General features: G+C 36.0%; 1 protein-coding gene across 1 annotated transcript in view; it reads left to right on the top strand.

Moving 5' to 3' along the window:
• MIA2 (MIA SH3 domain ER export factor 2) overlaps positions 1-21,931 on the top strand; it is a 35,928-nt gene that overhangs the window by 10,475 nt on the left and 3,522 nt on the right. Inside the window, exons 7-26 of the mRNA XM_056492643.1 lie at positions 599-730; positions 3,053-3,074; positions 3,187-3,275; positions 3,671-3,742; positions 4,413-4,523; positions 4,837-4,908; positions 5,326-5,430; positions 8,949-9,071; positions 9,648-9,771; positions 10,566-10,612; positions 10,803-10,893; positions 12,030-12,168; positions 13,745-13,846; positions 15,139-15,199; positions 15,516-15,551; positions 16,488-16,555; positions 17,223-17,305; positions 17,651-17,782; positions 19,315-19,467; positions 20,775-20,906. Of these exons, the coding sequence (XP_056348618.1) occupies positions 599-730; positions 3,053-3,074; positions 3,187-3,275; positions 3,671-3,742; positions 4,413-4,523; positions 4,837-4,908; positions 5,326-5,430; positions 8,949-9,071; positions 9,648-9,771; positions 10,566-10,612; positions 10,803-10,893; positions 12,030-12,168; positions 13,745-13,846; positions 15,139-15,199; positions 15,516-15,551; positions 16,488-16,555; positions 17,223-17,305; positions 17,651-17,782; positions 19,315-19,467; positions 20,775-20,906 (1,894 nt within the window). The remainder of the gene's footprint in view (positions 1-598; positions 731-3,052; positions 3,075-3,186; positions 3,276-3,670; positions 3,743-4,412; positions 4,524-4,836; positions 4,909-5,325; positions 5,431-8,948; positions 9,072-9,647; positions 9,772-10,565; positions 10,613-10,802; positions 10,894-12,029; positions 12,169-13,744; positions 13,847-15,138; positions 15,200-15,515; positions 15,552-16,487; positions 16,556-17,222; positions 17,306-17,650; positions 17,783-19,314; positions 19,468-20,774; positions 20,907-21,931) is intronic.

Genomic DNA, 21,931 nt, shown 5'->3' on the forward strand with positions numbered 1-21,931 from the left:
AGGAGAATTTTCCGTAATAAATTCTCAGTATCTGGAGAGGCCAACAAAAAGGCTGGAGAGGCACTTTTTACAAAGGCATGTAGTAATAGGATAAGGGGAAATGGCTTTAAACTGGAGAGGATAAATTTAGGTTATATAGGAGAAAGAAGTTCTTTACTGAGGAGGTGATGAGGTACTGGAGCAAGTTGTCCATAGAAGCTGTGGATGCCCCATCTCTGGAAGTGTTCAAGGCAGGCTGGATGGGGCTTTGAGGAGGTAGATCCAGTTGGAAGTGTTCTTGTTAATGGCAGAGGGATTGAAACTAGATGATCTTTAAAACCCTTTCAACCCAAACCATTCTGTGATAATTGATAGTCTCAGAGAGAAAATGTTTCAGAGCTTTATCTATTGATTTTCATATCTTATTGGAACTTCTTTTTTTTTCTTCACTTGATAAATCTATAATTTAAAAATCAAATGTTTCTGTTAACCATTTTCTCAGAGTTTTGGAAAAATATAGTTATACAAACCTTGAAAAGAAATTATGTCAACATATAAATTTCTGTGGATAATATTAACTTCTTTTCCTTTAGCTGAATGTTTTTACTTTGCTTTTCAGGCTGTGGCTTCACTGCCTGAAGATATGAGACCTGGCCCTGATCTGTATGGTTTCCCATGGGAAATAGTGATTTGTGCTGGTGTTGTTGGAGCCTTGACGATTCTCTTGTTCCTGTACAGAAGTTATCAATCAGTAAGTGTTGTGGTTTAGCCCCAGACAGCAACTAAGCACTACACAGCCACTTTCTCACTCCCTCTGTCATGTTGGAATGAGGGAGAGAATCAGAGGACTAAAAGCTAGAAAACTCCTGGGTTGAGATGAAGTTTAATAGGGAAAGCAAAAGTGATGCATGCAACAAAGCAAAGCAGGGAATTGATGCACTGCTTGCCATGGGCAAGCAGGTGTTCAGCTGTCTCCAAGTAAGCAGGGCTCCATCACATGTAGCAGTTACTCTAGACAAAGTCCATCACTGCAAACACCCCCCTTCCTCCTCCTTCCCCTCTATGTGCTGAGTATGTCAGCATGGTGTGCGTTATCCCTCTGGTCAGTCAAGGTCAGCTGTCCTGTGTCCCCTCCCAGCTGCTTCTGAACCTGCAGCCTCCTTGTGGGTGAGGTGAGGTGAGAAGCAGCAGAGGTTGTGGCTCTGTGTGAACACTGCTCAGCAGTAACTAAAACATCCATGTGTTATCAGTGCTTTTCAGCACAAGTCCAAAATATAGCCCCATATCAGCTACTATGCAGAAAATTTGCTCTATTCCAGACAAAACTAGCACAGAAAGCATTCAGGTTACTTGCAGATACATAGAGTGCATTAATAGTTTGCATTGAAGTTATCCTTCCTGTTCAAGATACATAATGCTTCAGAGTTTTAAATCTATCATGGTTGAATTTAGAATTTCTCTAAAAGAGAAATTGAAAAGTCTGTTTTGTCAAGATAGGAAGTGTTTGGACATGTAGTAAGTGACTGTGGTAAGAGGAAATGCAGTGAAACTCCTGTAGTAAGTCTTCCTTTTTTCTTTTTGATTTCTACACCAGACTTTCAAAGTCAGCCCTAAATTATTTTCACAGGATACAGATGTCTTCCCTAGGGTGTAAATATTGCTGTGTGTATTGATATCTCTGTGACTAGCCAGGCCATAGAGCAGATCAGGTCTTGTAAGCAAAAGCAATCCACATTGTCTCCTGTCAAGGGAGGCATTTTAAAATTGTTTGGACAGTGACACCTGGATTCTGTTTATTGCAGCATTGGAACACTGAAGCAATTTAACTGTATGCTCTTTATGAGCACTAATCTGATGACTTTGAGAATTGCAGTACTGAAACCTTTTAATGCACAAATCAAATTACATTTTTGAGGTAATGCCTATCTTCTCTTGAAAGTAAGTAAAGATCTGAGTAATAAAAGTTGCTTACCATACTTTCCCTGCTATGGAAATGGGGTCAATATCTGTAATTAAGTATTTTAAATTTCTTCCCATTTTTCACATACTCTCATACAGGCAATGTGATTTTGGAAGTAGATGTAATGAAACTTATGTTTTAAGCCTGGTTGCATAGCTGTTTGATACAAAAAGCATTTGAACTGAAATCATGCAAGCCTGATACTGTTTTCCTCCTGCACATGTCACTTAAGGCATGAGATATTACAGAAGTTACTGATAGCTTTTTCAGTCATCCATACTTAGAACTGCACTGATTGCTCCTTGAAGAATTGATGGTTAATGAAAAGTAATGGAGTAACTAAACATCCATTGGGGTTGATAGGATAAAAGTATACTTACAACTTTGTTACCCTTTTTTCCTTATTTGGACTCCTTGGCTCTAAATGAGGAGGAAACAGGGAAGATCTGAGGGACCCATTGCTACATGAGGCACATGACCCAGCCCAGCTCTGGGAGAAGAGCTGTGTTGTAACAAGTTTTGTGGGCTCAACCAAGTTCTGCATCTCTGGTACAGGCCATTTGTGACAGATTTTGCCCTGCAGTTTGTTAGATTTTGCTTGTAGGGCACTAGACCCCATGTGGCAGCTGCTCCCTTGGCACTTGAAGGATGCCCATCAGGTAGTACCTTACTGCAGCTTTAACTGTGGTGTGTTGTAATGTGTGGGAGATCTTTCCCAACAGGAAATCTGAGCTTCTGTGGAGCCTTCTCCTCCCTCCCCTTTTGTACTCTTCTGAGTGTGTGTGTCCACTATGGGGCTTTGTGTAGGCAGTCATGGTTGTGTGATGAATATACAGAGGTGTGTTATTAAAGTGATCCAGAGGAAAACTAATCTCCTTTCCCCTCTTTTGTCTGATCAGAGTGGGAGAAGGATAGGGCAAAAACACAGATATGGAGAGTGTAAGAGCAGAGGATATGATTGCCTGTTTTTAATACAAGACTATATTTATATTCCTTTTTTAAGTTCCATGGTTAAACTTGGCATGGAATCACAGCTTAAAAGATTAGTTTTGAGATACTCTGTGAGAGTAATTGATCAGACATTTTCAATATTTATTATATTTTTTTTTTCAGGTTAGAAGTCGACTTTATGTAGGTAAGCTTATTTCTGATACTTCATTTTTCATATTTCTTTGGATATGGCTTTATTCTTTCTATTTTCACCTTTATTTGGATGATGCAACATTTTCTTGTGTTTCACTTTTTAGGAAGGGAAAAACAGCTTGCCAATAAAATTGCTGAACTAGTGGAAGAAAAATGCAAAATTCTTGAAAAACTCAGCCTCTGCAAAAAAGAGGTAACTGTCCTCATTTATTGCTTTCAGATGTGTCATAGAAATGGATTCAATCAAGTAAAGTATTAACTTTCCTAGAAGTAAGATGTTTTAAAGGGATTCTTCAAATGCTTTTTTCTGTCAGTGCCTTTAAGAGCAATTAAGGTGTTAGCAAGTTCTCTTTTTAAACTCTCAATACATTTCACTGAAAGCAACTTCAAAATGTCTTTTTTTTGTTTTGTTTTTTTTGTTTATGTCACTGGGATAGTCTAGTAGGGTTATGGCTTTCCTGATTTCCAGCAAGATGCATTTGTGAATATTCGGGTGATGTCTGTGTTTCAGACTAGAGCATAGCAAATCAATGCTAGTATTTAATCAATTCTTTACTTATATTCTGACATAAAGTAATTCCTTTTCAGTTTGAAGATTTACAGTTGTCTCTGAAGGATGGTAACACTATGAAAGAATCAACAGACACATCTTTTTTTGAGGTAAAAAGATTAATGGAAATTGTTACTTCTACAATATAAGGCAGTATTTTAGGAAAAATGTGGCCCATATGAAAAAACACCCAAACAAACTAAATAAAAATAACAGCAAAAAATGTCAGACAAACTCAAAAACTCCAACACAATTATTTTAATTTGATTACTGAAAATTACTTAAAATCAAAGCATTTAAATTAAGAGAAGCCTTTTGTAATAATTGCATTGAGGGTGAGTGATACTAGAAGAAATTGGACAATATTTAATTTTAAGAAGGAAATTGCTCCCATTTCTAGGAAAGAAGGTAGTGCATGTAGTATTTTTTCCTCACGTGGTATCTAATTCAAATACTTTCCATAGGCTACAGTTTTAAAGAAAAATTACCACTACATTATTTATATCCCCCAGACTGAGAATATATTTGTAAAAGAGTTCTGGATAAGTCTGAATTAAATACCTAATAGGCTCTATATAATCCATGAAAAAAAAGCGAGTAGATTCATTTCCTTTTGCACCTCAGGTCCTATAGAGCTAATTCTTACAGCTTTTTTTCATGCAGGAGTCTCTACAGTATATGAGTGAAACATACTTTGCTGTCATATTTAAAATATACTTGTTGTCTTCATATGTAATTAATACCAAATGTTTTATTAACTCACAAACCAACTTGATTTAGGAAATGCATGAGAAACTGAACAAATCAAACTTGGAACTCAACGAGGAAATAGAGAATCTAGAAAAAGAACTGGAAGAAGAAAAATCTAAGCAGTCAGAAAATGATGCCTTGGTAAGAATAAATAGAATCCTGTCTTTGTTTCTATTCATTTAAAAAAAAATTCTCACAGAAAAAAATCTCTGCCAGGAAGACAAGCTATTGTTTTGTGTGTTCTGAAATAAAAACTGCATTTTCCATTTCGTCTTCCTTGTAACATTAAAAAAATGATAAAGGAAAATACTCGAAGAAAAGCTGTTTTTACAGACATTTTTAGTGATTCATAGTAGAACCTTCTCAGTCTGAATATAAAAGTAATTTTATTAATTGCCTGGACATTGTCAGTCAAATATGTGAAAGAAGCTGTATGACAACTATTAATTTTCAGGTGACTGAAATTCAGGAGAAAGTGGAGTCTTTGGAGAGTGAAGAAAAATCTGTCCGGTCACAAATTGATGAGGTATGTCTAACCTTCATAGTTTTTGTTTGAAATCTCTGCAATTTTTCTATTCCCCATGTAGTTACTGTTCTAATTTTTTTTCCTGTTAAGGGTGCAGTGATAATATGCTGTGTAAACCAAAGGACTTTGTAAGGCTTAGTACTTTGGTGTGGCTTGATTGAGCAACTTTTAATTTCATATAGTGATTGGCATTTACTGAGAAGTAGTTACCTTGTCTTTTGTTTGCTTTCTTACTCCTCAATGATATATAGTATTGCAAAACTACTGTCAGCAAAACCTGTTGAAACTGTAAAGAAAATGTGAGAGTTTGTTTGTAGCCCAGCCAGAAAACCTAAGACAAGTCCAGTAATGCCATCATGACCCCACCTATATCTTCACCAATACCATTTAAACAACACACTTTTTAATTTCACTTAGGCCAAGTCCACCCTAAAAGTGTATCAGATTAATACTGAGAGACTCAAGACATCTGTTCAAGATGCAGTAGATGAAAACAGCCATCTCCAGGAAAGTGAGAAACAGGTAGGTTCTTCCAAGTTATCCTTAGAAATACTGTGTTTTCCTGTGATATTAATAAATATGATTTCTCCAAAGAGTTCATCCTCAACAGGTTTGTTAATACCTATTGTGTGTTTTAGTAAATGGAATGAGGAAGAGGACGTGGTTTTTAAAACAATTTTACGTTGGAGTAACTTTGTCTAAAATAATCCTGTTTTAAAAGAAATGCATTAATTGCAGTTAATTGCAGAGGAATCATGCATGGAGCAGTGGAAGGAGAGCATGTGGTAGTGTAAGTCTAATAAGAACTTTGAGACCTGGAGGGAAGTAGAAATATCTGAACAAGTCCACAGCTAGGATTCTCTACGGAGGCAGAGAGAAAATTCTTTTACTTGATCTAGGAAACAAAAAAAAATTGAGGAATTGCAGAGTATTCAGAAGGCAGGTAAAAAATATACTCTAGTACCACTGTAGATGTATTAATTGAAAGTCAGGTACATAACAGAGAGGAACAAAAAAGTCTATTATTTCCCAAATTTTAGTTGTCTGATTTCCTCAGTGCTGTAGCCAGGTGACGAAGAAAAATGAATATTTTGAAATATTTAGCACATGCAGTAGTTGTCCTGCAGTAAGTTGCTTTATAGTGAAGCTATTTCTTTTTTCTAACAAATAGATATTTTCTATGGACGTTTAATGTTCTGTGTAATGTTGGTTTGAGGTGGTTTGCTGTGGTTTTAATGGATATGTGCTTATTTTCCTGACTCACTGATGATCTCCCCATTGTCTGGGGAATAACCTGATAGATATTTGCAGAGGGGAAGGAGTAGTGGTGGGAGTGGAAGAACAGGCCTATTGCTTTTTAGCAGTCTTACAAAAAGCTGGGGAGTGCTTTAAGTTCCCTGTGTCAAAACAGAGTGTATGTCAGACTTAGTGGTTTAGGAAAAAAGAAAGGGAGGCAGGAAATAAATTTTTTTTTGTAGGAGGAATATTCCAGTTCTGCACAACTGTTAGTAAAACTGATCTTTTTCCCTAGTTCCAGGAGAAGTCCATGTTTGTGATTACCAGAGAAGGAAGACAGTTGTATTAAGAGCTCTGGGTGGAGAAGCAGTGGATTTGATTATTATTATTGTGATATTGTTGCTTGAGAATTATTTTATTTCAAGAGTTGTTTTTTTTCCCTAATCTCTGCATCCTCTTCATTCCTGTGAGGAGGAAGAGTCTGGTCTCAGTGCTTTGTTTGAAATGTGACAGTACTCTTATGTAGTAAACTTTGAAAAGCAATACATGAAGTCTTTATAGAGAAGAATTTTATGTTTTTTTCACCTGTGGTCATTTCTTGGGTTCAAACAGAAATAATCCAATGATTTGTGTATGTGACAAAAGTCACTCTCCTTCCTTTATAATAAAGTAAAAAATATAGTAGTTAGAGAAAGATAATACTAAGTGCTGGCAATTGTCTGTATTTCTTAGGCAATCATTTTATTTCAAGGAAAACCAGAGAAAAAAAATAGTGAAAACAATTTCCAGGGTTTAATTGCCATGTTCCTAGATGAAAAAAAAGTTATTTTGCATTTCTTCCAGATAAAACAGCCTGGGTATAAGTAATTCCTTAACCACATTATTTAATTACTACACTTTGTTGTTCATGAGATTTGTTGCAGTTTTTAGTAGTTTGAGAACATTTGTGCATATTGTAGTTTGCTATGTTTTTTAGTAGATAAATAACCTAATGTTATTTGTTGCTGGGACCCAATAAGTAAAAAGAGAAAGTGTCTGCCTTAATTATTTGTACTCTCATTTCTGAGGTGCTTTCTTGGTGTGAGAGTTAGTTTACTGTATCAGAATATCTATATCCTTCTCTTGTTTTTCTTTCTTACCTTTTTTTAAAAGATGGAATTTCACATATACTCAGAAGGTAACAAAGGTGTTATTTGTTCATTGAAACTGGAGTCCTTTCTTCCTCTGTCCATTTGCATAAATGGGTCCTAATCTTCTGGCACATCATAGCTTAAACTTTATAAGAGATGTGCTGTTTCAGGTTTGTGATGTGTCAGAGAGGATTTCGGCCTTTTAGGTTGAACAAGGTTGTTAATGAACTTCTGTGCTTTGTTGTTTTTTTGGTTTTTTTGCTTCTTCAGGAACATTAGAAATACATATTGCTTCAGCTCATTGCAAATCTTTGCTGTTTCTCTTTATTGTGTATAAAGTCACGTCAATTTATTTTCTCATTGGCTTCATGAAGAAGGAATCTCTTAAAAGTCATCTTTTGATGCCAATTAATGATAAACATAGTTGTCTGTGTATGTCTTCTAATCCCCAATATGTCATTTGCCTGATGCTGCAAATTCATGCATGGCTTTTATGGCTTGGAAAGTGCAATGTTGTGCCAAGGGGCAATGTGTATTATTCTAGTCACATACCTTTTGTTCTGTTCCTTCTAGTTTATCTTTCATAATTGGTGTTCAGGCTTGCTTGTCTATTTGCATGGCAGTTCCCCTGTTTAATTACCATTTTTTGGTTTTATTTTTACTATAACTGCCTGTTAAGTTCTCATTGCTCAACCTAGTTATTCTTTTCTGTACATTTACTGCTCTTAAATTAAGTGCCTGTTGTGCAACTTTAAGCAATATTTTTTTAACAGACTCTTAAGAACATTTGTTTGTACTTTACCCATGTTGTAGTGCATGTTTTGTCTTAACAAAAATTTGTATCTTAAATGAAATTTGTTCAATTTTGTTTTCACAATATAATTAGTTAGTATGTTGCACTGGTTATTTTTAATAGCTGGTGATGAAGTTCTAATCCCTTTACTCCTGTAAAATACTTTTGTGAAATGAGATTTTAGTGTGGAATATCTGTAAAATGTAATCTTGGAACCTTCCTATGATTTTAGTTAAGCACAGTTAATTGCAGAGATAGATACTAATAGCTGTTGACTACCTACAGCTGTGACTTTCATTAATGGGCAAGCTTTTTTAAAATAAAATTTTAAAATTACTTCAAGGGGTATGGAGTAGAGGAGGGGAAATAATGCAGCTTTGCAAGTCACATGAATATAAATAACTGCCTAAAAGCTTCCTGTTTTCCCTTACTTCTCTGACCACTTCTAAGTTGAAAAGACACAGGCACCATTTCAGAAGTGTGTGTGCATGTTGGGGTGTGAGTGTTTTCTATCCATTCCCCAGTGTATGTCACTGTTACATAAATTTTCACTATTTTATATTCATTGCTATTGTCACATCAAGGCTTTTAAACTTGAGTGGAATAAACTGAACACTTCCTATAAATGCTTAAAAATATCCTAACAACTAATTGCAATAGACAGTTATAGCAGTTAAAGCAAGTGAACTATAACATAGAAGTCTTAATTTTCAACTCTTTAGGTATCTTTCTTGTAGTCTTATCTCTGTTAGTTCTTACTGGTGGGTGAGAGGTTTAAATCCCACTTATGTATAGACAATACATGGCACAGGCTCAGTACTATTCATCCTCAATTCTTGGTTTTGTAGAAAATCACACTAATCTGGTATTTCCCTTTTTAGCTTTTACAAGAAGCTGAAGGATGGGGTGAACGACTTAGTGAACTAAATGAACAAACAAAGATGCTTGAATCATCTAAAACAGATGTAGAAGAAGTTTTGAAAAATAAAGAGAGCCAAATCAAGGTAAATTAAAACATTTATGGTTGAATCAAATAATTCAGACTGATGCTAATCATAGAGTTCCAAGAAAGCCTGACAACCTCTCCTTGTCTTAATATGCCTTATGCTGTTTTGAGTTTTTGTTTGCTGTCTCTATTCTCTAATGTTCTGTAATGTTTCTTGCTAAGAAAAAAAAAAAAAAAGAAGGGTTGCGTAGCAGCACAATGGAGCAGTCTGATAAAGACAACTAGGGAAAAACTCTTAGTTCTAATAGAGTATTGGCTTTCCCTCGTCCCCACTTTGGAGTGTGGAACTTGGGTGTATGTCCTTATAGTTGTTTATGTTATATACACAATCCCCACTAAAAGCATGCATGCTTAGAGCTATCTGAAAATTCTTCACAAAGATGTGCCCATTGACCTGTAAATACATGCTTTGATAGAAAAAGTATTATCAGACATCTAGAATCTTGTATGTGGGGCTGACTTAATCTACTGAGGGAACTAAATAAAGGACAGAAATCTTGGAAAGTAATTGTAATGATGACTACATTTTCATTGCTTGTATTTGTTTGTAAGGTTTTTGTGTGCTTTCTCTTAGTCACTGACACAATATATACTGAACATGAAAGATTGGAGTTCAGCAATACGAGAGGATGGTGACGCTGAAGACAACAACTGGGACACAGATATAAAGGGTGAAACAGAGAATGGAGAGCACTTAGGTATGGTTTGTGTAGTTTCCCTATTTAAATATTTAACAGAGGTTTTAGAAATACAGAACTAACTTCCAGGAAACTTGAAAGATCAGCTTTGTAGAAGTCGGATTTTTAAATCTCACCCGATGTCATTCGTGTTGGACAATTAACTGATGCTTGGGCATCTCTGGAATAGCCACCTATCTTCCTGTTCAGCACTTTGTGACATACAGACAGTCATAGAGCCATGTAAAGACTCAGTGGTCAGTCTCTTGCAGAATTCTGCAGTAACTCTGTGGCATTTTTAGGTGAAAATCTTGTTTTTATTTCTTCTTCAAGCTCCTCCCAGCAGTAATACTGAGGGTCCTTAGAGCCTAATTTCTGTTTCCTTATCCTTACAGAGGTATTATTTGTTGCAGGCAGTTTAGTAGCACTGTCATCTAATGGGTGTAGTTATGAGTCCCATTAAACAGCAACACAGAAAAGCCCTTCTTCCTCCTCTTTCTCACTGCAGCTTCTTTTTTTGCTGGTGCTTATGATGCCATAGGGCACATGCCCATGAATCTTAGTGTGTGTATTCAGCATCTCACTTCCAACATGGCCAGTCTGAGTCGTGATTGACTGGCAAACAAAGCACTGCAATATTGGCATATCTTCTACTCACACCCCTGCTTTTTTTTGCTCTTTTATCCTCCAAGTGTGCTGTGCCTATTGTGGTATGTTGGCATTGCTCTTATATAAAAACCAAATAATAGCAGAAAGCTCTGTCACAAACCCTTTCATGCTTTTTATGTGACTTACTGTTCTATTCCTTCAAGCAGATGATGAGCAAAAACGAACTGTAAAGAAATTGATCTATGCTGCAAAGGTATGTGATTTTAAGAAACTTGTGGGTGGAAGAGAGAAAACTAGAGGGAATATATGTCATTATTCTGGTAATGCAAGTAGCAGAGTTCAGCATCTTTTAATGTTTAGTTAGGAATATTTTTGCATGCAGACTCTTTTCTTAATCTGGTAATCTTAAAATGTTCTCCTTTTTTTTCCAATTTTAATTGCAGTTAAATGCTTGTTTAAAGACCATGGAAGCAGAAAGAGACCAAATGTATTCAAAACTGTCTGATGAAAATAAAGCTAAAGGAGAACTTACAGGTAATTAAATCTTGTTTTTCCTTTAATAAGATGCTGCTTTGGTAAAATGGTGTTACAGGCTGCAAGTATTAATTCCAGTAAAAACAATTCAAGTTTACATGAATAACTACTTGATTTTTGAAATCAATTTTTAAGTTACTTGGCTATTTTAAATACATGATTTTAGACATAGAGCAGTCGAAGTTGCAAATTTGGTTGTAGTCTGTTGAAATATTCTGTAACTATTAAGTTATAGAATCTTAAAATACAAGAGCAAAGTGATGTTAATAAATACATAATATCTCCTTTACGTAATTGTAGGACATGAAACAGTGGAGTTTTAATCTAAATTTTAAAACTATCTATTAAAAGAGTAGCTTAATTATATTTAGTTTGTAATGGGTGCAAGCTCAATCCTTAAAAAGTAAAATATTGCATTTAGAGAATTGAACTTAAAAATATCTTGCTCTGTTTCTTTTCCTTTGTTGTTTAGGACATAGTGAATTAAACCTTATGAAATGAAAACAACTCAAGTTCAAATTAAAACCTGTAATTAGCTATTGCTTTCATAATCATAGCCAGCAGAGTAGCCATCACTTATGAATGTACAGCTTTGTTATTTGGGTGGTGAAATGCTCTCTGACTATTTTTAAAGTTTCTTACAGTCCTTTAAATATATTCCTTGTGCCTGGTGCATTCTCCAGATTGACTGTAGTTCTGTCCCATGAAGATGTTCAAACTTACCTGAAGCTTTGCTATATTTCTTGAAAAGAGACACAGCAATAGTAAATAGGAAAAGAAACATGACTTTGAGGTCAATTTGGAAAGATAAAGTTAGTTTGACAAATCTGAGTTATCCATTCAGGCTATTGAGCTCAGAAGACCTTGTGTGAGTAAATCTGCAAGAGCATATGATGGTGCTAGTTTTGCACCTTTAGTCAAATAATTACAATAATAAGAGCCCTAAATAAAAGTTCAGATTCTGAATTAGAGAACTGAGTTGTTTTCAAGGAAGTTATGTGGTTTGGAGCAAAGGACTGATACACACACGGGGCTGCACTTTGTTCAAAGGTTTGATCAAAGGTTTCTGCAGACTTTATGTACACTAAAATATTGCCAGTGTGTTATCCCAATATAATTATCTCTAAATTTGACAGAACGCATAGAAAACCTTCAAAGCCAACAAGCTTCCTTGAGGTCTGAAAATGAACATTTTGAAAGTGAAGTTCAAAAGCTTCAGCAGAAACTCAAAGTAATGACTGAGCTTTATCAAGAAAATGAAATGAAGCTACACAGGTGCTGGTTCCTCTTCTTATCCTCTTCTTAATGCTTGCTGTTTGATTTGAATGTAACTCTGATTTGGGGGACTGAAAATTATTGAAAGTTTGAATACTGCTTTCCAGAATTTTCTGAATTGTGAAGATTATTTATTATGCTTTCATTTACACTTGTGTTTACAGTAGTTTATAGAAACTGTTTCCATTAAACAATTCATTTTAGGACTTTTCCACAAGAAAGTATAGAAACAAAGTAGTAACATTTTTCATCTATGAAATAAGGAAATTAAAGTAGGAAAGCTTGATTATTTTTTTCTTTAATTGAATTATTATATGGTGTAATACAAATGTCAAAGTTGCTGAAAGAAAATCAGTAAGTCCTTTAACTGTGAGAGACATTTTATTAAACTTAAAACATAGGCAAGCTGTTGGTAATTCACAGAACCCTTGTGAGTCAGACTTTCCTCACCCAGGAAACCAGAATATGAAGGCTGAACTATCTGCCCCACAGTTAGAGCCTTAGTAGGGATTATGACCTAGCAACTGAAATATGATTTAGGACTAGAAATTAAAGTTGATTGGTCCAGGTCATGTAGTAACCTTCAGGAGTGTGTGTGTGTGTGGCAGCAGGGTGCATCACTTTAGGGCATGATGGCAAAATTACAGTTTTACTAATCAGAGATTATTTCTTCAAAGAGAAATCAAAGAGATTTTTTCACAGTCTTGAAGGCACAAGAGTATCAGCACATGACCAGATCCTGTACTGAGCAGTGTGCAGGGCCTTTCTGAAGTATTACTTTGAGTAATCTCCTCTGTAACATATATTTGTGTAGATATTTAGCATCTTTGTAGATGCAACAAATCATAGAAATCACTGCATTGGCATTTATTTTTTAAAAAAGAGCAGGGAGGGAGTGAGAAGGAACCTGTTAATAAACAGGCAGAAAGCAGACTGTGTGGATGATATTTAAAATAACCTCACTAAAACTCAGCAAATGTATGCTGCTTATCAAAGAATTTTAGAAGAGCTAAAAAGGAGTGGGAGAAGCTGTGTGGTGATGTAGCAGCACAAAAAATTAGAATTAATTAAGGCATCTTTTTAAAACTTTGTCTTTTCAAACAGGGGAAATGAAAAAGCAGGAAATGAAGATTGAGTAGAAAAGAAATTTAAATCATGCTCACAAGATCCATGATTTAGGCAGCTTGATTGCTAAGAACTGCTGTTCACAGCAAATGACCAGTTTATCCATTTAGGGTTGTACACAGCAGTGGTGTCCATGTGTGGTCTGCAGAACTACCTTGTGCATAATCTATGGACTGGAATATAAGTTTTCTCTTCTGTAGTACCCAATAAGGCATAAGGATCAAAAAGAAGGAAGGAAGGACCTGGAATGACTTCTTCTTTTTTTTTTTTTTTTTTTAATAGCTAGTAACAGTCTTTTTTTCCTCTAGAAAATCAGTTTTAGAAAATACCAGAACAAATCACTGACCATTAATGTAGTTTGGGTTTTAGTTTGTTTGATATGATTTTTGTCTGCTTTCAAAATTGTTGAATTGAAACAAAATTGACAACAGTTTTTAAATTTTGTTTAAAGGAAATTGACAGTAGAAGAGAGGGAACGTCTACAGAAGGAAGAAAAGCTTTCTAAAGTAGATGAAAAAATTATTCATGCTGCTGAAGAACTTAACAGCTACAGGTAATTGCAGATTTTAGTTGCTGAAATCACTTGTTCCAAAGTGAAGAAAGAGCAATAGAGAATTTTAAAAAAACACAGCATAAGCACATGTATTTTCTGTCAGTTTCTTTGTGGTGTGTGTGTATTAGATGCTAGTTTATGTGTAATAATACAGATTAAGGGTGGTTTTACTTTGTTAAAACATTGGGGTGTTGAAGATTGTGGCAGCTTCTCTTCTATTAGAATCCTAATTGTACTGATACATCAGCTCTAATGGTGTGGTAGAAGTGGGTCTCCAATCTAGTTCCCCTCACTGAAAAGGTAAAAATACAAAGTAAAGAGAATGTTGTAAAGTAAATGAAATGTTCAGTTTTCCCACAGAGCTAACATTTGTGCTGTATAGTTATGGTGTTCTATTTCTGTATCTCAAAGCTTGTCAGATAGTCCTGTTGCTTAGAAATCCTTTACTAAAATATTGTCGTGGGTGAATATTTGCTGTAGCTGTGTTTTAATGGCTTTGCTCTGGTTACACCAGCTGTGTACCTCTGGGATTTTTTCTGCATTTTCTGTAACTGTGGCATAATTATTCAGTATGTAATGTATATTTGCCATTTTACTTCAGTGTTTATGGGAGTATAAGGCCTAACAATAGTGATCAATACTTCCTGAGGAGTTAATTAGATGAGTTCTTTCCTGTGGACATTCTTCAGTATTCATACAGAAAGACAGAATTCACTCTTCATGATTTATTCAGAACATGGATTTTGTAGGCATCCTAATTTTAAAGAGAATGCTAATATTGCAAGTTAAGTACAACCAAGCAATGTCTCTGTCCTTGGCCCATGTGCTGAGAGAGTGTAGAGGCTGTGCACAGGCAGCTGGCAGCAAAGGTGGGATCAAACATGGTGTTGAAGTAACCTCAGTGTGGGTGACTGTCCCTCAGGACTGGCTGTAGCCTGTGACAGTGTGGTGCTCCAGCCACACCAGTTCCTGTGCTGAGCTGGGTGAGGCTGGCTGGTAGGGCCTGTGAGGAAGGATAACCTTTATGCTGGAAACATCACAAACCACTGAAAAGTTGGGGATGTGTTGGGGTTTGGGTTCTGTCCTCTTGTTTACATTCCTGTTTGCAGTAAGGTAAGACCTAGAATTTCCACTGTTAGTATAATTTTTTATATCCCATGGGCCTAAGTGACAATACTGTCGTTTGGATTAAAAAAAAATCTTAATTACACCTTGTGGCTACTGTTGTTTATTGTATTCAAAGCTTTCTCACACATTTTATTACAATATCATAAATTCTCATTGTGTTACAGAGATCGAGCAAAGGATCTTGAAGAAGAGCTGGAGAGAACCATTCGTTCTTATGAGAATCAGGTAACTTTTGCTTTGTGACAACATCTCTGCCAGTAGGAGGGATGTTACTGCAACTGGAATACCACTTGCTGTTACCTTGTGAACTGTATTTGGCTTGGCTGTGTTAAGTGTCTAATTTTACCTCCCCCTCTCTCTTCTTAATGTCACCTCGTTTTGACTGACACAATTTCATAGCAGAGATCACCAGTTAACTTTATTGCTGAATTTTCAGTTTAGGAGTCTCATTATAAATTACCCACACACATTAAATTTATAAAAAAGAGCATATAATCATAAGTTTTGGGGTTTAGGTGAATAATGAATCTCTCTTTCACAGATTACTTCACATGAGAAAAAAGCTCATGATAATTGGGTAAGTTCCAAATACTGAATTCTCCATGTGTTCTGCATCTTCATTTTTCATTATTTGGAAAGTTTGCTTTGTCACATTTTGGTTTGTACTAAAAACAAATAATCAAAATTATCTCTAACCTTTAACTTTTAAACGTGGATTTCTTATGGAAATGCACAAAAGCAAGTTAAAAATACTTCTATTATATAAAATAGTTGGAAAAATTAAGCTGGATACTTATGAACAAAATAGAATGATAATCTTACATCATTTGTTATAGCAATAAACCTGCTAGAAGAACATGACACCATGTAGCAAATGTGTGACATTTTGCTAATAATGAAAGCTTTTGGCCTTGTTTCAATGCCATTTTGGTATTTTCTTTGTGTGTACTTCGCTTCTTTTATCTACAAGTAGAAGATGTTATGTCCTATGAGAACTGTATGTTCCATTGATAGCTTCCTAAGAGTGTTTCTACAAAATCCATTTTTTCCTTCTTTTTTTTCCAAACAGGAAAATTTAAAATACCTCCTGATGAATACATTCTTCACTTTCACAAAATGTCTGAGATAAAATCCTGCTAAAAGCTATGGTGTTTTGTAGTCATAAATTCAGAGATTTTTATCTATCTATTTTTAAAATAAAACATTTTTACATAGAATTTGAGACTTCAAATTTTCTGTGGATGCTTCAAAGCAGCTATAGGCAGAGAATTCCCTTTCTAAAGTTTTAAGAACCTGCAGGAAAACCTTATCATTCCTCAAAAAAAATTGGGTTTTAGAGCTGGTAATATCATTTGCTGACATATGTGAGGCTCCATACATGAATCATATATTTTGAAAATGCAATCTATACACTTCACATAGAATGTCTTGCACCTAGGAATTGTCATATTTATGAAGCATTTAATCAAAAAATAGCAATATCTAAGCATGTGGTTTTTGTCCTTTCCCAAAGCTGACAGCCCGAGCAGCTGAAAGATACCTCAATGATATAAAAAAAGAAAATGCACATAACAGACAAAAGTAAGTGCAGTTCTTACCTACTCCTAAACAAATGCAGTTTGGCATGTGCTGGATTTAGGCAGTTTGATGTTTTCCTTTGATGTACTGTGGTCCAAACATGGCAGAGAGATCACAGTGTTCGAGTTCTGAAAGAAAGGGAGTCACTCGAGCTTTTCTGTAATCATGATATGCAAGAAAGTGGAACTATGTGAAGTATTGAAATACTTCAAGAAAGAAGCAGAATGTAGTACTAGAACACAAATGTTGGGGTGGGGTTTTGTTTGGTTGTTTGTTTGTTTGAAGTATGTATTGTCCAGATGTCATGGTTACCTTGTGATTTTACAGCTTATCTCAGAAGTTAGTGCTGAGCTCTCAGTTTGTAATTAAACTTCCAGGTGTGAGGTTAACTAATGCTTGGAGAGCAATTAGAGTGATGTCATAGTGGGAATGTGGCATCTAAAATGCAACTTTAACTTCTGAATTATAGTTTAAACACAGCAGCATAGAGAAATATTTTCAGGCATTTTTAAGTTCAGAGTACTGTGACATCCTTTGTCTTATTTATTTAGGGAATAAAATACCTTGCTTCATTAACCAGTTAGGTAGAAAGCCTGGCAGTAAACAGTGTAATCTGGTAAAGCTTTTGCATTTCTTGGTCACTTACTACTTATTTGTTGTCTCTTTGCAGATTAACTGAAGCAGAATTTAAACTTGAACTTTTAGAAAAAGACCCTTATGCTCTTGATATTCCAGTGAGACCATTTGGCAGAGGTACAGTATTGAATTGTTAAATAATAGGTTTATGGTTTTGTTTCCCAAGACCACACATATTTAATTGTTTGAAAAATATCTTGGCCATGTGTATGTACAAATACCAGTCATTTAAAAAAAATAATTGAGTCATAAGTGACTCTAGGTCACGTCAAGTATTCTTTTGAAACTAAGAGTATTTGTAGTATTGATGAGAGTAGACTGGGAATATGTTACACGTGGTAATGAGAGCACAATTTTCATTTTAGTTACATAGTTTAGTTTTTAACTTCACCAGAGAAGTTATTTATACAGTTTGTTAAACTAAGTATTGTGAACTTGAGTATTTTGTTTTAACTGTTCCAGAGCATTCCCCATATGGACCCTCACCAATGGGCCGGCCTTCATCTGAAACAAGAGCTTTTCTTTCCCCTCCAACTTTATTGGAGGGTCCTTTAAGGCTTTCACCTATGCTTCCAGGTGGAGGAGGAGGAAGAGGTACAATTCTTAAACTTGAAAATGTATCTATTCTGGATTTCTCTCTCCTCTCCTATAAACCTGTCACACCTTTTCCTCTCGTTGGTGACAAAAAGTATTAAAGCAACCAATTCAGCATCAACAGTTAATTGGACAAACTCTTCCTGGTTTTCAACTTGCTTTTAAAGCTGTTTAATGTGTAAAAGTACAATTGGAAATCTAGTTTTTATAGGTTGGTCAGTGGATTAGTTTTAGAGGTATAAATTAAGAAAAGTAAAAAGCCAGACTTATCCTTTGTCTTTTATTTCTTGGACAGATGGGGTTCTACTGAAATAAATATGATTTTAAAGTAAAAGGGAGTCAATTAGTTTTCTGAAGACTGCCCCTTCCATCTCATTTGTCTACACTCCGTGACAGAATGTTGTCAAAAACATGAGGCAGTTTTATTGAAGTTTGTGATATTAGAAAGTTATTGGTTCAATAAATTGTTTCCCTTCCCTTTCTTCTAAATTTGAAGCAGCCATCATAATGGAGACTGTTTCTTCCCTGCTGATAGAAGGGACCAGGAAGTTTGTGTGTAAGGAGCACAATTCAGAGATACAGGAGTAGGTGAAAGTAAGATGGGATGGCATGGGTTGTAAGGGAAGAAAAATACCCTGCAGTCATATTTCTTATCTGATGGAAGCAGTGTAGGTAAATGCTAGAGTGAAGTTCAGCATCTGTTACAGGTAATAAAGATGCTACTGTTTAATTTATTTTACCAGTACACTCATCAAAACCTGTACTTAATTAGTGGGAAATATGTCCAAATTTCTCTTCTATAAGAATTTCAATAAGTGCAATTATATTACTTACCTTAGAGTGCATGAGACACTCAAGACACAATGGCTTAAAGTTTTAGGTTGAATTTTAGCCTGGAGAATTAGAGAATGATAGCAGAATTCAGTATTTCTGCAATTTTTCAGACCCAGCCTGTTTTAGAGGAAGTTATCTAAAAATAACTCATTTTTACAGTTTTTATTGCACTTGATTATGTGTTGACCTGGCCTTAGAGGGGTTTTTTTTTGTTTGGTTGGTTGGTTTGGACTTTTCAATTTGGTTTTTTTCTTCTTCTTGAATAAAGAATTAGAACCAGAGAGTGTTGAATGCAGATGGGTGTTTTATGATACTGGTATTAACTCTCAGCATGCTAATTGTTAGCTTGATTAGCAGCAGGTTTCTATCACTGAGAAGATTATTTATCATGAAGGTACTGGTTTCTGGTTCAAATTAACTGTAACTTGTAAAATTATTAGTTTTTTTCAAAAGCATTGCAGGTCCTCTCTGTGTTGTGCTGTTATTGAACTTTTTCATTGCACACCTTTGAACCCTTCTTTGTAGATGTAACTGGTCATTAGCAAACAGCTGGAGAGTCCTGTGGAGCTGTGCACCTCGTGTGTCTTGGCAGTGTTGGCATTCCTTGATTTGTTTCACCATTTCCAGACTGAATGAGGAAAGCCATAGTAGAGGGTTTAAAACACAAAGATGAATAACTACTTCATTTCTTTCATTAGGATCCAGAGGACCAACTGCCATGTACGAAGCTGGAAGTGAAAGAGGAGAGCTGAATTCTGACAGATTAACTGATCCCCACAGGCCACCATCAGATACTGGATCCCTGTCTCCTCCTTGGGAAAGAGATCACAGGATAATTCTGCCTCCACCAGGTAAAAACTCCCTGTAGCTACCGTATGGAAAAGAGGAGTTACTGACTTGCAATCTATATATTTAACTATTTTGGGTTTAAAAATAAGAAATGTTTTCTTGGACCTGCACGTGGAACTGAACTGGGTTTTTTTAATAGTTTTTTCCTCTTCTTGAACAGTGTGGTTCACTTGCATGTCTCTGCTATCTTTTAAGTATATATTGGTATTACCAAGAGCCAATCAGCTGTTTGGTTTCATCATTTTACTGGGAGTTTGTTTAGTGCATTAAAAGACCTGTCTGGGCTGGATAGTTAAAAAGAGATTTAAAACTAGGTAATGATGAAAAAGACTATTTTTTCAAAAAAAACCTCATTATATTAATAGTACAGGAGAACCATTGTACATTCATCCTGTCTGGCACGTTTTCCTGTTGATACTGTCTCTTCAGTGATTAACAGCAGCAACATCAGTCTTCATTCTCACTTCTTCAGCTGAACATCTGTATTGCACATTACCACTCAGGGAAGGCAGAGATGAGTTAAGAGGAATCTACTGATATTTCTCAAATAATAACTTGGGGGGGATGGACAGCCTTCCTGGATACCTGTAATAAAGAAGAAAAAACATTACAAGTTTAGAAAAATTAAGTTTAGGTCATGTACACAGATTAAGTTACTCAGTTATTACTGCAGCAAGCAAAAGACATCTGTGTGAAAGCCTGGTGGTAGAACTCAAGGTGCTCTCAGGATGCAGTTTCTCATCTGGCAGGTCTGGTCTGTTGACAGGATACTGCAGAGAGGTAGTCTGGTTTCCTTGGCCTTTCCTTCTTGTTCTTAGCCCACCTTTGCCCTTGGATCTCACTGATACAGTTTGTCTTGTTGCTGCATTACAGATTGCTAGATCTGATGCCAGTAAGTTGGTAGAAACCTATTACAACACTATGAAACATAATGGAAAACAGCATTCTTACCTTAGAATGGCTTAAAACATTTAGTACCTTATTTTGTCTTTGATCTTTGCTAGGCTGAACCTTTATTTCAAGCTCCCACTGTTTATAACTTAGGCAGTCATAACTTTCAAAATCCTGCTGTGTGTTAAACCAAAAATCAATGAACTTTTTCTTTTGTAGCTCTCTAGAAACATAAGCTATTGGATATACTTGGAGAGATTCCCTTGGGTTAAAGATTTGTTTTGTCACCCGGATTATTAGACACTTTGTATATGTACAAGAGCGTAAGGTACCCAGAGAATCTTTCTGGTCTAAAATTGTGTGGAATGGAAGGAATAAGTCTTCACAGACCTGTTTTTTGTGATTTCTTCAATGTTAGGTGAGCCTTATGCTGATCCAGTCCTTCCTGCTCGAAGACAAGAAAGATTTTTCCCTAATCCTCCAAATACTGGAAGACTTTCTGGACCAGCAGAACTACGAACTTACAATGTTCAGTCCTTTGATAAAACAGGTGAGAATTGCTTCCAGGATACTCTAAAATGGAAAATCCCAGTGTAAGCTGACTGTGCACGGTAAGCTGTGGCAAGAGGACAGGTTTTCAGCTACCACAGACCTGAAGTTCCATTGTGTAAGAAACATTTTAACACCTGCTGGCCTTGATGCAGCCATTCCGTATTGGAGCAAGAGCCCTCCCTGCTGTCAGGTGGGCAGGATTCCATGAATGGCAGTCATGAGGTGTTTTTTTTTGGTCTACCCTCACTGTTCTGTATATTAACCACTCATAATTGGTTAGGAGTTTGTTTTGGTCCCTCCCACGAGGCTCATCACAGCACTAAAACATCACAAGCCCATACTTGCATTTCTGTGCCACATTTGGTAAAGTTAGAAAGGGCTAGACTCACAGAGAGTAAAACAGAATCAGCCAAATGTTCAAGTGTCCTCTGGCTTGGTGCACCGAGGTAGAAAGTCCTGAGGGCATTTCCTTCAAACTGTTGACCATAGTGTCAGCTTTTTATAGTTCACAGTGAATTGCCCCCAGTCTAATCACACTTTCACTGACCCACCAGTTCTGAATTGGCCATTATGTACATATCCATTATTGGATTATGTACATTTTAGTTTGTGACACTTGGCAGCTGCCAGAAGCTCATAGGTAAAGTTTTGGTCACTGAGACCTTATCACTGGCAGCTTAAGAGCTTAATACTTACTAAGCATTTTTCATCTTTATGTAATGCCCTGCTAAGTCACATGACAGGATTAGTAGGAAGTTACCATCTCCCTTGCACCATTTCTGGCCAGAGGAGAGAGAACCTTTGCTACTTGTTGTCACAAGAGAACTGGGAATGCTGAATTCAGGTTAAAGGTTCAGGTGTCAAAGTGAATTGTTCTTTACTGGAAGACAGTTCGTCTCTGTGCAGCTACTGACCTTCCTTCCCTCTTTCCCAAGCCTTCTGTCAGTTTCACTTCTGTTTTTTCTCACTTCTGCTTTCTAATACTTCATGTTCCTCTGAGGTCTTTCTTTAAGCACCTGGCTG

The sequence above is a fragment of the Oenanthe melanoleuca genome, chromosome 5 (genome assembly GCF_029582105.1).
Source record: "Oenanthe melanoleuca isolate GR-GAL-2019-014 chromosome 5, OMel1.0, whole genome shotgun sequence".
NCBI lineage: Eukaryota > Metazoa > Chordata > Aves > Passeriformes > Muscicapidae > Oenanthe > Oenanthe melanoleuca.